General features: G+C 42.3%; 1 protein-coding gene across 3 annotated transcripts in view; it reads right to left on the reverse strand.

Annotated features, from left to right (window-relative positions):
• Window positions 1-480: 480 nt before the first annotated feature.
• Window positions 481-15,972, reverse strand: part of LOC145335781 (tyrosine-protein kinase STYK1) — a 49,779-nt gene continuing 34,287 nt past the window's right edge. For all 3 annotated transcript variants that reach the window (XM_080181510.1, XM_080181509.1, XM_080181511.1), the window contains exons 7-10: window positions 15,475-15,692; window positions 14,219-14,259; window positions 11,857-11,953; window positions 481-2,705 (exon numbers count right to left, since the gene is read on the reverse strand). In XM_080181510.1, the coding sequence (XP_080037636.1) occupies window positions 2,534-2,705; window positions 11,857-11,953; window positions 14,219-14,259; window positions 15,475-15,692 (528 nt within the window). In that variant the 3' untranslated portion in view covers window positions 481-2,533. The remainder of the gene's footprint in view (window positions 2,706-11,856; window positions 11,954-14,218; window positions 14,260-15,474; window positions 15,693-15,972) is intronic.

The following is a 15,972-nucleotide window of genomic DNA, read 5'->3' on the forward strand; positions in this document are numbered from 1 at the left end:
ATCCCTGTGGCACACCACTAATCACAGGCCTCTACTCAGAGAAGCAATCCTCCACTACCACTCTCTGGCTTCATCCGTTGAGCCGATGTCTAATCCGACTTACCACCTCTCCATGTATACCTAGTGACTGAACCTTCCTAACTAACCTCCCATGCAGGATCTTGTCAAAGGCCTTACTGGGAATTCTTTCTTCATTCCCTGGTTTTTCGAACTATCCATTCTTAAGCCTCTGGGACTTACTTTCTGCCCCTTACTCTATTGTCCCCCCTCTGCCAGCAGTTTCCATGAGAGTTGCTTTCTGCTCAAGAACCTAGATCCAACTGAACCACAAGTGCTTGTGCTTTCCAACATGGGCCCCTGGCTGCTAAGCAACTGCTTAGTTTGTTTTTTAACCTCTACTTTTATGTCGTAAACCTTCAATTACAGCTTAAAATGAAATTTTAAGCCACTAGACAAGCAGACACTATTGGTTAACAGGAGTTGACGTTTTAATCTTTACTTAGCAAATAAGTACAGAAACACGAATTAAGCTTAAACATAAACCAATAGTCCTACTCACAATACAACTATAAATTGTTTAAACCAGCTCCATTTCCTTACAAGCGCTTGGTTATGTGTATGGCTAGTTCTGTGGCACAACTTTTCAGTACACTACTGAAATGTTGATGGTACTCATAAGCTTTGTCATGTATGTTATCATCTGAAAGGAACGTGTTGTACGATACTGATTGCCAATTGTGAAACTCAAGCCAAGATTTCTTTTCATTTATTTTAGTATTAATATTTGCATTCACATTTGGTCAGTGTAGAAGATAACCCATTATGTGCACACACACAACCCAAGCTTTCTGCATCAACCTGAACAATGTCACCAATTATACCGTGATCAACTTGAGAGTTTGTAACTATCGATTCAGGCTGACATCAATTGGGGTGACACCCTGCAGGTTACTGATAAAGATAACTGGCAGAGTTAAGAATCCTTAAAAGCGGGAACCCACAGTAAGAATTTCAGGAGGCTAAGAAATGTCCAAATGCCATAATCTGTTTCTGTCTTCCGAGTCAGTGACTAATTGAGTCCAACAGCTAATCATGTTTGCCAAAATATGGTTTCCCAAAGATCGGGTGACATGTTAACAATGCTCTTAAGTCATGATCAAATCTTATCTATTATTGCACATACATTCCATATAAAAACTTTTAAGTTTGAAAATTAGACATCTCCAACTTCTAGTGAATAAAGGTGACATAAGAACATAAGACAGTGACAGTGTAGATCTAATTTCTCCAGACACGGGTTCCCGGGTACAGTTCCTGATCTGTATTGAATTAATTGGTCTTCAACTGTTCAGAAATTGGAATATTATAATTGGTTACATTAAGGAGTCCCTTAGGCTAAAGAATAGAAAATGTCAGCTGAGGTATTCTGTTGCGTTGTAGATAAACAAGGGGAGATCAGGCTCCATTCTGATATCTCCACTATCGGGACGATGTGGGGGTCTGCTGGGGTTGAATGGGAGGGCAGGGGTTAAAGAAGAGGAAATTGGTAAAGCAAGATGAAAATTGATATAGATGGGTAAGCTCTGTTTCTATCCCAAACATACTGAAACCAACCAAAGGGAGATTAGTAACCCAGAGTTAATTCAACTTCCTTTAACCAGATTTAAATTCTCCTTTCTGTACGTTTGCTCAGATGTTCCCTTGTAAAATGCAGGAATTCCTATAAATTCAGGAAAACTGCAAGGGCATTTGTACAACACCAAGTGACTCTCATGTTCCGTCAGTGGAAGTTTGATGGAAACCACAATGCCCCCTTCCCCTCCCAGCTCCACTCCCAGATTAAAACTGGTTTAGAATCGATGCATTATCCAGAGCAGAAAGATTGACATAAGTGCGGAGAATTGTTTACCACAAATCTTTGCCTTATGCCACCACCTTCTCAAGGCAACTAAGGATGAGCAATAAATGCTGCCCTAGCCAGCAACACCCAAATCCCATAAATGATCTTTTTCTAAACTAAACCTTTAGCTGTGGACTCTGCCCATTGCTGATTATTATCCCAGTACTTTGGAGATGGCATTTAAAGGTTACAGTACATCCTGAACTATTCTTAATCTCTGGCAACTGTTACTGCCCTGATTGTGACAATCTCAATCTCTTCTAGAATGTTCCACATTCTGCGGTTGCCAAACATCAAAGCGCATCAGTGCGGTTTTTGGATGTGAACAACCGGCTTCACATTAAATTGAAAGTTCAGCCACCACAGCAAATTCACCTGGCAGCAAGGCAACTTCCTGTTGCTTAGTTACTTCAGTTGATGGCGGCATCTTAAAGCCTTCGATCATAATAATAGCATTCAATCAATCTGCATTCACAGTTTTCATCTCGTCTGCAATTTCCATTTTCTCCAGCGAGGCAAGAATTCTGCTATTCAGCTTTGTGTCCATTTTGGCCATCAGCAAGCATTTTGTTTCAGCCGCTCTTGTTTGTGAATTGCTCAGGGTCTTGCTGCTGCCTTTGTTCTGCCTTCTTGTCAGAAAACCCCAGCAGCTTGTTTGTATTGGTCGAGGTCCAGATCATCAGCCACTTGCAGCAATTGAACCCCATCGGCATTGTTCATCAAGGACACTAGCTTATTGATTAACTCCGACCAGTTTGGCCGGTCATAGTACTTCCATTGCCAGCAGTGTTTCATCAGGTCATATCTGAAGGGGAAAGCAGAGAGAGAGAGAAAAAGGTTTCTTTCAAAAAACAACAGCTCATAAAATTTTCAGATTGTTATTTAGAGGTTTTAAATCTATTGTATTATACACAAGCGTGGTTGCAAGGCATTCAGCAAGGACTGTGTTCCATTTAATAGATGACAGGATAATAGTTCTTGTGAAGAACTGTTTAATCTCTCCTTCGTTCTCTGTGGCGCCAAATTCCTTTTCGGAACAAATATCACTAATGGGTAAGGGTGCAGGACCTCCTGTTCATCAGTAACTGAGGGATGGCAACACTATGATGTAAGCATAGGTTTTTGATCATTGTGTTTCATTTGTCCTGTGCAAGTATAGAGTGACCTGGCCATAGGCTCACTGATCTTTGAAAATGACCAGAGATGCTGAGACAATAGGTAGAAAATAATATGGTTTCTTGGGCTTGATAAATTGATGCACAGAGTACAACAGTAGGGATGTTATATCAAATCTATACTTGGGAAGGCGATGGCCTAGTGGTATTAGTGGTGTTAATTAATCCAGAAACTCAGCTAATGGCCTGGGTTCAAATTCCACCACGGCAGATAGTGGAATTTGAATTCAATTAAAAGTATCTGGAATTAAGAATCTACTGATGACCATGAAACCACTGCTGATTGTTGGAAAAACCCATCTGGTTCACTAATGTCCTTTAGGGAAAGGAATCTGCCATCCTTACCCAGTCTGGCCTACATGTGACTCCAGGGAGTGTTTGACTCTCAACTGCCTTCCAAGGGCAACAATGGATGGGCAATAAATGCTGGCCAGCCAACAATCCAATGATCCACAAATGAATAAAGCAAACATCCATATAAAGCTGTGGTTAGACTACACTGGAGTATCTGGTTGTAAATCTTTAGGCGTGACGTGAGGATTCCTGAAATGGTGAACAAGAGACTCCCAGAATCTAAGGATGAGGAATTTTAGCTACAAGGCTAGATTGGAGAAACTGGAGTTAAACTTCTTGGAGCAAAGAAGTTTGAAGGGAGATTTGATAAGAGCAAATTCACCTGGCAGCATTATGAAGCATTTAAATCAGGTAGACAAAGAAAAGCTGTTTCTCTTAGCTAGTGATATAAGGACTGGGACAAGAGAACTGGGGTTTGGGGAAGAGATATGGAGATATTGTGGTAGGAATGTGAGGAAGAACCCTTTTTATGCAGTGATTTGTAATAGCCTGGAACTCGCCTAATGCAAGGTTGATAGAAGTAGAAACGATCAATAAATTCAAAGGAAATTCACTTGCAAGGCTGTAGGGATAGAGCAGTGAAGTGGTTCCAATTGGTTTGCTCTGCAGAGAATCAGCACAGAGTCAATGGGTAGGGTGGTCACTTTCTGTGCTGTTACAACTACATTCAGCTGGGAGGTAAAATAAACTGGTTAAAGCATGTCGGAGCAAGTTATATGTGGAAGGAACCCAGGCTTGATGGGTTGAATGGTCTGTTCTTATTCCATGCAGTCTTTCAGCCCTCAAGAGATCAAATTAAATATTTAAAAATGAGTTTGAATTAAGTATAGTTTTTATAAAAGATGAATAATAGTGTACCCAAATGATCTGGGGAACAGTAACTGGCAACAGAAAAAAAATGTGTCCAATGCATGCATCTGACAATATCACCTCGGGGCAGCTCAATTGATCTGTGATTTGAGTACCAGTTTTCTCATTCTGTAGATTTTGTCACATCAGAACAGTACATGGTTATCGCATGGGTAATGACAGTGAATCCAACTAATGGACTCCTCCTGATGCAAGTCACACTGAGAGCCACCCACAAGTCACACAGAGAGCCACCACTTGCCAGGAACCAGTTAAGCTCCCTAGCTCCAGCCATTCCGGTTTCATCGCATAGTTCAGCATCATTCTCCTGGATCATTGGCCCATTTTATTCTGTAGTTCTCATCTGACTAGATGACCAGACTAGGACAATTGTTCAGAGTCATGCATTACTGCATGCTTCCCTCGTGATCAGAATAGTTGTGAGGGAAGAAAAGAAATTAGAATCAATCATTTTAAGTGGAGAAAGATTAATGCAGCACATTCTGCCTTCTATTTTTATAAATCAAAGTAACAAATCTCAAAAGATTTTTATTTTGAAATGATATCTCTAGCCCAAACAGGCAGAGTTTTCTAACTACCGATCCTTGGGCATGAAATTCCAGTGGAAGTTGAAAACTTAAAACCTCAAAACAATTCAAAAACATTTGGATTTCAGAAACAGTGATAAAAACAGTGTAACATTAGGTAGAATTCTTCCACAAAGTTTACACATGAATGGTGAAAGATTATTAGTTGCAAGGCTTTAAAATGATATTTTTACTGATGAAAGATGTAACACTCAGTTCCACATACAAGGTGAAGGATCACAGTCAGATGGTTAAAACAAGCTGGTTCAATGGTTGTTTAGTGCTGGATGTGGGTTTTATTGATCACTTGTCAAATCTAATGTGTTCCATTAGCATGGATGGAGAAACGAAGGCGGATTCTTATTGGTGTTAGTAAAAGCTGATTCTAATCATCCCATGAAATCAACAGCTACGGAAAATCATTGTAGATCATAAATCTAATATATATTTGCTTTTACCATTACAACTTCTAAACTGGAGTGTTCCATATCTCATACAGTTGATTGCCAATTCCCATTTTCCACTACTATTTAATTTCCCTTATGATACTTACTCCATTGTGCCTGGTCAGATCCCTGATTATTCCTTTCATCATTCCATATTCTTTGCTTTCAAAAGCTTTACAAATTCTGGTCTTAAACAATGTGATAATCTCTGTCTCAACAGTCAGTTGTGGTAAAGCGTTCCATGTGTTAATAACCCGCTATGTAAGCACCTTTTATAACTTCCCTTTCTTTCTTTTGCAAAATCTGGCTCAATTTCCACTCATTATAGATTCAGCATTCAACAGAAACAATCTCTTGCTATTTGCCCTCGAAAATTGTCAGTCATCTTGTAAAACTGGTTAACAAATAATGCACAATATGTTGTGTGTGTGTCACAGTACAATGTATGGTGCTTGCACAGAAATGCATTAGTACATTAGGGCACTTTGCACATTGTGCACCTGTTTGAAGTCCAAGTTAATCAACTGAGAGTCCCTGGAGTTTGACCAAAGTGGGATATCAGGTATCTTCAAAAATGGGATGAGGAGCTTCAGAGTATTTGGGCATTGCTCTGAGAGTCTGTGTCAACCCCAGGTCCTTGTTACTTCCACAATCCTAGGCAGAGCCTGAGAAACCAATTATCACAATTCCTCACTGCCATATCTCCTAGGGGTATTGCAAATATTGTGTTACGGGGAAGTGATGGTTTACAATTGAAATGAGGATGTTTGCTGGTGAATGGACAGTGTTCATTGTCATTTGCAATCCCTCAGATACTGAAACACTGTGCGTATGCAGCAAGAACTGGACAACATTCATGTTTGGGTTGTCAATAGGCAAGAAACATTCGTCCCACATAAGTGCCAGGAGTGAACTATCTTCCCTTGACATTTAAAGGAGTTATCATCACAGAATCCCCTCAATATCATTGGAAAGTCACCATTGACCAGAAACTTAACTGCAGCAGCCACACAAACACGGAGGCAACAAGAACAGGTCAGGAGCGAGGAATTCTGCAGTAACTCCTGACTCCCCGAAGCCTGTCCACCATTTCCAAGAGATAAGTCAGGAGTGATGAAACATTTTCCACTTGTTTGGATGAATGCAGTTTCAACATTAGTCAAGAAACTTGAAAAAGTCTAAGCAGCCCATTTGTTTGGCACCCCATCCACTACCGGCACACAGTGACAATAGTGTGTACCAGATACAAGATGCACCGCAGCAACTTGCTTTCTTTCCCAAATACTATAACACAATATTTGCAATACCCCTAGGAGATATGGCAGTGAGGAATTGTGATAATTGGTTTCTCAGGCTCTGCCTAGGATTGTGGAAGTAACAAGGACCTGGGGTTGACACAGACTCTCAGAGCAATGCCCAAATACTCTGAAGCTCCTCATCCCATTTTTGAAGATACCTGATATCCCACTTTGGTCAAACTCCAGGGACTTTCAGTTGCTTAACTTGGACTTCAAACAGGTGCACAATGTGCAAAGTTTCTTTCGACAGCATCTTCAAATCCTATGACCTAAATTAATTAGGACAAAGCAGAAAACACCACCACCTGCAAGTTCCCCTTCAGGCCACACACCATAGAGGTTTACAGCATGGAAACAGGCCCTTTGGCCCAACTTGTCCATGCCGCTTATTTTTTAAAACCGCTAAGCTAATCCCAATTACCTACATTTGGCCCATATCCCTCTATACCCATCGTACCCATGGTCGGTGCAGGCTTGGAGGGCCAAAGCGTCTGTTCCTGCGCTGTAATTTTCTTTGTTCTTTGAATAAATCTGAGGGCCCATCCGGAGTCTGTAAAAGATCCCACTGGACTACTTTGAAGAAGGATAAGGGAGTTATCCCTGGCGAATATTTATCCCTCCATCAACATCACAACAACAAATTATTTGGCCATAGTCACTGTGCTGTTTGTGTGAGCTTGCTGCGTGTCAATTGGCTGCTGTGTTTTCTACAACAAAGCAGTGACATTTCATAAAGTATTTCATTGGTTGTAAACTGCTTTGACACATCCAGAGTTCTTAATATCCAAATTTTTGTTTCTTTCTACTGAAAAGTATGGTGTAGCATGCAGGTCAAAGCACATCATTAGGGCAGATAAGAATAATTTAATTTTAATTACCATCTAGGCCATGGATTTCTCCACCTAAAGTGTTTGATGCCAACAGAAAGTTTGATTCATTTGAAAGTTTGATTCATTTCCTGACTATAATCACTGTTCCTTCTAGAGCTTCCTCCATAACAGCACTGTGGGTGCACCTACAATCTCACCACCACCTCATGTGCAGCTAGGAGTCAGCAGCAAACGGTGACCTTGCCAGTAATGGGCATGTCCCATAAATTAACAAAAAGCATAAAAGTGCTTGCCATTTTACTGGCAAGTGCATATCTGTGGACAAAGGTAGAGAGTCACTGTGGCTTGTTTGTAAAGTTTCCTTTGATCAAGTAGTCTGCCAACATTGAGGGTCACTCGTGAAGAATGACCATTTAACCAATGGACCAGAAGGCCGCTGGTGTCCTTCAACCACACTCGCCAACAGCCCACACAACCAAACCACACTCGCCAACAGCCTGCACAACCCCCAAACCACACTCGCCAACAGCCTGCACAACCAAACCACACTCGCCAACAGTCTGCAGAAAGAAAATCTGCCCATTAGCTTTTCAAAATATATTCAAAGGGGAGAAAGAAATTGAAGAAAAACTATTTCAAACTGTGCAACCTTTCTTAATTTTTATAGCTTCGCTGTGCACTAGAAATATCCTACAATTAAACTATTAAAACAGAAAATAAATAATTGAGATCTGCTGGAACACTCACGGCAACATAAAGATGGGGAGGGAACAGGCTTCGATGAGCTCTTGAGCTGAACAATGTGACAGCTGAATATCTGTTGAACTCATTAACCTGGATTGCTCCAGTGATTATTTCATTCCAATTGTGCCTGTGCTCTCGGCTCACTGGATTCACCATTAGTCCAAATATAGTTTTGTAACAAAGTCCTTAGTGCTTAACACATAAAACAAAAACATCATTCTTAACCAAAAGCAAATGGATGAAAGGGATAGTTAACATTGTAACTGTGGGAAAAAATGTATTTCATGTTTAATTGCAAGTAAAATGCCAGGTCTTTTTGCTCATCACCAAATCTATTTATATGTCTGAAGTGACACTAAGCGCTCTATTTTACCATTTTGCTTCTAAGTGCTTGGCAGATTTGAAACTGGGAGTGTTTCAGATCTGACTTTTAGACCCATTCCCAGGCACCCCCAAACACACTTTGCCTGAAAAATATCAGCGATTCTGAATCGCGCTGCACAAGCCCAAAACCCTGCAGCTCCAATCGGTGCCTCCAACTGCATATGCACAAAAAAAATCGAATGCGGCTCCCCTGCCACATCACTCCTGGGCCGGATAATGCCTCTCCCTGGCCCCCACAGACACTGCCCCACTCCCACAACATTACTGACCCCCTTCCCCCCCTCCCCCCCCACCCCACACTGATCATGGGACCCTTCCCTCCTTCCGAGCTCAGGCAGGGTGGCAGCACACCCATACTTTCCCCCCATTGATCTCAGGCAGAGTGGCAGTGAACCACTCTTCTCACCACCACCCGCCCCCCCCCCCCCCCCCCACTGATCTCAGGCAGAATGGCAGCAGACCCACCATCCCAATCCCCGCCCCCCACACCGCTCTCAAGTAGAGAGCCGTTGGACCCACTCCACCCATCCACCCCCCTCTCCCCTTCCATGAAGCATATTTGTTTTGTGCCAGTTCTGGATGGGCAAACACGATGGTAAAGGGGGAAGTGCTGGTAAGGTTGGGCATGCAGCCCATTAAGTCAATTTAAATGCATGCAACTGTATTTAAATTGCTGTTGCGCCTGTTTTGGGTGCAGTCCCAAATGCGGCCATTTTTGGGCTTTGGTAAAGTGGGAACTGGCGCAGATCGTGCTACTCGCCTCATGCCTGACTTTACCAAGTTTTCACGTCTGAGAACGGGCGCAACACAATGGTAAAATTAGGCTGTAGATCTCTCCAACACCTATTCCTGCTCCTCTGTGGTTAATGGAAAGCTGCACAACAATCCAGACAGAGTTACACTGCTCCTCATTAAAACTAAATATTCCACCATCAAGTCATGAACACTTTAATGGTAGAAGGCCCAGGTTTATTATTTTATGGAACATAAAAAAAATTAACTTGTTAGGCTACAAGTTATTTAGACAGAATGTCTCAAAAATCATTCATTACTAAAATGGTTTGGAAATACGTGCATGGAACCCAGAACTATGCAGATTAAATAAAACGAGAGCAAAAGTGTTACAGAATAAGCAAGCTGCTGACGTGTGACTTATGAGAGGTGCTAAATGGAGCTTAAAGTGCATATGGAGAAGTTAGCTTTTATACAGCAAGTCGGTAAAGATCCTAGGAGTACTTCTTACAGGAAAGGTTTCCAAGGGGCAGCACAGTGGTCAGCGATGCTGCCTCTCAGTTTCAGTGACTGGGGTGATTGTGTGTGTGGAGTTTGCACATTCTCCCCGTATCTGCGTGGGTTTCCTCCTGCAGTCCAAAAATTTGCAGGTTAGGTGGATGCTTACTTGCACCTTAGTGTCAATACGTGTAGGTTAGATGGATTAGCCATGAGAGATGTGTGGATTTATGGGGACAGAGCAGAGACTCTGGGTAAAATAATCTGGTCAGAGAGTTGATGGGCCGAATGGCCTCTTCTGCACTGTAGGGATTCTGTGGAGTGTTAAACATGGGTAGAAGCTGAAATTCACAGGATAAAATAAGGCTGCCAAGGGCACTAAGAAATAGAAGAGTCACATTCCTTATGTTCATTAGATAGAAAGAAAAAGTCTAAAACAATCCACTGACACAGAACAGTACCAGTATTTGTTGTGTTAAGCAGGGAAGCTGTGCATCTGCCAGGGATAGAAATGGTGCAGGAGATACTTAATCAGAAAGTGCTTGTAGATTGAAATATTAGATGCCTAATGAATTGGGTTGCTAAATCTGTTGTAATGTGCCTTTAAGGGACAGCAGCATCCCATCACTTTAAGGGAAGTGTGTCATGTGATCCAGTCTCACTTTGGCTGGGAGACAGCAGACACAGCCCTGTTGCTGATATCTTCAAGCTCCTATACATATATACATTCACATGTTTATTCTTAATAAATTAACCCACAGTACGTTTGCGCTATCCCTCATAAGTGATTGGTGCTATAACACACAATAAAAATCAAGTTGAGTTCAATTATGGAGGTTTCACCACACGACCTTTCGTCTTAAACTGTCTTCTCCCTGCACTTCCACTGTTGCTGCACCCTCCAGGCACACTGTCTTTTCACAGCAAGTTGGAAAGCAAACAGACTCCTCAGATATACCATTTGGAATTATCCTTTCTTCCCCCACTCCAATATTTTTATAACCGATAAATGCAAGAATACCAAATTTCAAACCATCACAACAATTTATGGTCCAAGAGAAAGGGGTGCTGATTGTTTGGAAAGGCAACTGTTATTAGCCTTGTTACATTTCCCTACAGATTCCAGGACAACCTAGAGAGTTGAAAATCCAATAAAGAGTAAATAATTGAGAGGCTCACAAATTCGTGCAATCTGCAGGGTTCCTGACTTAAAGGAAAGACACTTTGAATTATACTCCAAACAAAAGAAAGAAAACCCAGAGGACATTTTGGTACTAATTACTTGGGCATAATCAACTTGGACACCTCAGCATTTCCTCATCATCACTGGGTCAATATTCTGGAACTAGTCACCTAGCACCATCACAGGAGCCCTTACAGCACATTGATCTAAGCCGTCTAAGGAGAAAGTCCACTGTCACCCTCTGAGGATTAGGAGTCAGCCATAAATGCAGTCTTTCCAGTGATAACACAGAACATTTTTTAAAAAATGCACATCTGGTTCTACCAAGTATGTTGCATGGCAGTTATCGTTAATATTCAATGTGCATTCAATCTTTGAAGACTATTTTGGTCATACTCCATCCACTCAGTCACTACTGGGAGAGTTTGACAACCTCCCCCTGTTAGGAACTGGCTGGAACAGAAGTTAATTTCAAAGCTGTCCCCTCACTGTGATTGGAAGTACTGTCACATACGTTTTAATGATGGGCTGAAAGGCATTCTTCTCCGCCTTCAGATGTGGAGCAAGGAGGAACAGGAGTACTTGCTCAGAGCTCCTGGGTCACTGCTGATTTCAGTTCCACCCCCAGACCTCAACCTGAATGATGTTTGGAAAATCCTCCTGAACTCCCCAGTATCACCTCAGCCAGGGACCGGCTGAGCAGCATTGTCTGTTCACCAGCCAAAACAGACAAGTTGTCATGGGGTGAAGTACAGATCAATCATCACCCATTGGAATGAGAACAGATTGAAAAGCCTAATCCTGTTTCTACTCAGGAACAACTCAATATTTACAATAGAAGTTCTCTGTTCAGATAGCAAGTGGTGATTGACTTACAGTGCATTGCTACTGTTAGAAGGTTTGGGCATTCTGTAATTTCTCTGCAGCTTTGGAAAAACTTCCAGAGGCTGAAACTCAGGATATGGAGGAGAACCTGCAAAGCAAAAGGATTAGGAAGTCAAAAATTTACTGTAGAAATAGCATTGAGATGGGGCATCGGTAATGTGTGAAATGTGTACCTCTTGGTAACAGTACCTTAACATGCTTCAAATCAGTAAATTTAAACATCACATAGGATATGCAATAACTACTACACTTAAGCACACATTCAACATAACTTCCTACCTTTTTACTTGAAGTGATTGAGGGCATCTTTGTACCAGAGGCTTAGCACCAATGCGAAGTGGTTTTCAGTATAAAATTTATATTTATGTGAATTTTTTTTTCCAATTAACAGTGCAGATACTACCTAATTTCAGAAACACAGCCCAGCATGGGAAGGAGAAATCTCAATCCACTCCAGAATGTTAGAATTTGACTCTAGATTTATTTAGATGCTTTAGTATAATTATCTACATAGATTAAGTGTCAAGGAAGAGCAGTAGATGTGATTTATATGGACTTCAGCAAGGCGTTTGATAAGGTCCCCCATGCAAGACTTATTGAGAAAGTGAGGGGGCATGGGATCCAAGGGGATACTGCTTTGTGGATCCAGAACTGGCTTGCCCACAGAAGCCAGAGAGTGGTTGTAGATGGGTCTTTTTCTGCATGGAGATCAGTCATCAGTGGAGTGCCCCAGGGATCTGTTCTGGGACCATTGCTGTTTGTGATTTTTATAAATGACCTGGATGAGGAAGTGGAGGGATGGGTTGGTAAGTCTGCCGATGACACAAAGGTTGGAGGTGTTGTGGATAGTTTGGAGGGATGTCAGAAGTTGCAGCGTGACATAGATAGGATGCAAGACTGGGCAAAGAAGTGGCAGATGGACTTCAACCCGCATAAATGTGTAGTGGTACATTCTGGCAGGTCAAATGGGATGAAGGAATATATAAGCGTAAAACTCTTAGCCGTGTGGAAGATCAGAAGGATCTGGGGGTCGGGGTCCGTCGGGGTCCATAGGACTCTCAAATCAGCCTCGCAGGTAGAGGATGTGGTTAAGAAGGCGTATGGTGTACTGGCTTTCATCAATTGAGGAACTGAGTTTAGGAGTCGGGAGATAATGCTGCAGCTTTATAAGACCCTGGTCAGACCACACTTGGAGTACTGTGCTCAGTTCTGGTCGCCTCATTACAGGAAGGATGTGGAAGCCATTGAAAGGGTGCACAGGAAATTTACAAGGATGTTGCCTGGATTGGGTGGCATGCCTTATTAGGACAGGTTGAGAGAGCTCGGTCTTTTCTCCTTAGAGAGACAAAGGATGAGAGGTGACCTGATAGAGGTGTATAAGATGTTGAGAGGTATTGATCGGGTGGATTCTTAGAGGCTTTTTCCCAGGGCTGAAATGGCTGCCACAAGAGGACACAGGTTTAAGGTGCTGGGGGATAGGTACAGAGGAGATGCCGGGGTAAGTTTTTCACTCAGAGGGTGGTGGGTGCGTGGAATTGGCTGCCATCGGTGGTAGTGGAAGCAAATTCGATGGGGCCTTTTAAGAGACTTCTGGATGAGTACATGGGACTTAGTAGGATTGAGGGTTATAGGTAAGCCTAGTAGGTAAAGATATGATCGGTGCAACTTGTGGGCTGAAGGGCCTGTTTGTGCTGTAGTTTTACAATGTTCTAAGTCCTAAGTCCTGACCTGATTCTGGAGCGAGCTTCCTTCCATGCTGGGGATGTGGCTTTAGATTGCAGCTGGATCTGCACCATTACTAAAGTGAGAGTGTGCTATGCTACAAATGCTCCTATTGTGATGCCTAATCAACTTATAGCACAGAAATTCCAATACTGCAGAAAGGCAATACTAGTCATATCAAAGTCTCAATGCCTTCATTGAAATTGTATTTCTGGATGTGTTAACATGGGAGTAAAGTCCATCAGTGACATAGCAGCAGCAGCACAGTGGTTAGCATTGCTGCCCCTCAGCACCAGGGAGCCAGGTTTGATTCCCAGCTTGGGTCACTAGCTGTGTGGAGTCTGCACGTTCTCCTGTATCTGCATTAGTTTCCTCCTGGTGCTCCGATTTCCACCCCAGTCTGAATGATGTGCTGGTTAGGGTGCATCGGCCGTGCTAAATTCTCCCTCAATGTGCCTGAACAGGCACCGGACTGTGGTGACTAGGGGGTTTTCACAATAACTTCACTGCAGTGTTAATGCAAGCCTACTTGTGACACTAATAAATTTAAACTTAATCGGAAGAGATTGTAGCAGAGTAATTAGAATTATGCGTTCAAAATTCATTAAATTAGTCTGTTTTCAGGACATACCTAGAGTAACTATTTCATAGAGAAGGATCCCAAATGACCACCTGTAAATAAAAACAAAGCTTAAATACAATTCTTCACCCTTAACATAGGAGCAAGGTCACACGCAAAGCATTAATTGGTATCTCGGCAATTGTGGGTTAACTATCACATCCATTTGTTAATCATTTCCTAAAAATTATTGAATGGTTTTTAGTTTCAAGTGAACAGTTGTAATTAATAAGTTAGAAATTTAAATCACAGACACAGACCATTTAATATTTGTGACGCTGGCATCATTGACTGAGTTCTCCATCTCATGGCTTCTCTACGTGTGTACATGCAAGTGTGGTGAACTAATCCACAAAAATAATAAAAAAGGGAAATGGTAGTGGAGTGGTAATGCCACCTAGACTATTAAGCCAGAGGCCCAGGCTAGTGCTCTGGAGACACAAATTCAAATCCCACTACAGCAGCTGCTGGAATTTAAAATCAAATAATTAATAAATCTGGAATTGAAAGCTAGTCTTAGCAATGGTAAGCATGAAACTATCGATTGTCGTAAAATCCCATTGAGGCATCTGGTAAATGTCTTTTAGATCATAGATCGTAGAACCCTACAGTGCAGAAAGAGGCCCTTCCGCCCATCGAGTCTGCACTGAACACAATCCCACCCAGGCCCTACCCCCATATCCCTACATATTATACCCACTAATCCCTCTAACCTACACATCCCTGGACACTAAGCGGCAATTTCATTAGCATGGCCAATCAACCTAACCCGCACATCTTTGGACTGTGGGAGGAAACCGGAGTACCCGGAGGAAACCCACACAGACACGAGGAGAATGTGCAAACTCCACACAGACTGTGACTCGAACCCAGGACCCTGGAGCTGTGAAGCAGCAGTGCTAACCACTGTGCTACCGTGCCGCCCCTAAGGAAATCTTCCACCCGTACCCCGGTCTGACCTACATGCAACTCCACACCCACAATAATGCAGTTGACTTTTAGATACCCTCTGAAATGGCCTAGCAAGCCACTCAGTTTAAGGGAAAATTAGGAATGGGCAATAAACGGTGGTCCAGCCAATGACGCCCACATCCCATGGAAGAATGAAAAAAGCTAGGATCGATACAAGAGAGGATTCAATAATGTCCCAGTGGTACCCAGAATTTCTAAGCACTATTTCTCACTGTCCACCCATATGACACTTGCAATTGCTCAGAGCCAATTGAACTGTGTTCTTTCCCAAAGCAAAAAGATTTTCTTGTACTCACGTATCACTCTTTTCTGTGATTGGCCGCTTTACAACCCTCTCTGGTGCAAGCCATTTAATGGGAACCTGGGCTGCTTTGTGGGATGACAGGGTTCCAGTTTTGTAAACATCAAAGGCCAGGCTCAGGCCGGTGAGTTTAACAGTCAGATCATCATGGATCAAAATGTTCCGGGCAGCGACATCCCCATGGATTAGTTTGTGCTTTGTAGTCAGATAATCCTGTTCCAAATGGATAGACAGTCTGAATAGTGTTTTGGATGCACAGTGTTGGAAGTCATATTTAAATGGGTTTTAATAAGAACGCAACTGCCATTCTGCTGAAGAAATTGGACAACAGTTAATCTGCGGATGACACTAACACTGCCAGGATTTCCATTCTCTCTCGATGGCCATCTTATACCAGTTATTTCAATGGAAAGTATCAGCAATGACAAACAACCAGGATAATAAAGAGGTTTTGTCCCAGAAATCCAACTAATCTACAAACTAATTCTGAAAC

The sequence above is a fragment of the Carcharhinus amblyrhynchos genome, unplaced genomic scaffold, assembly GCF_965287045.1.
Source record: "Carcharhinus amblyrhynchos unplaced genomic scaffold, sCarAmb.v2.hapA scaffold_41, whole genome shotgun sequence".
In the NCBI taxonomy this organism is placed as follows: Eukaryota; Metazoa; Chordata; class Chondrichthyes; order Carcharhiniformes; family Carcharhinidae; genus Carcharhinus; species Carcharhinus amblyrhynchos.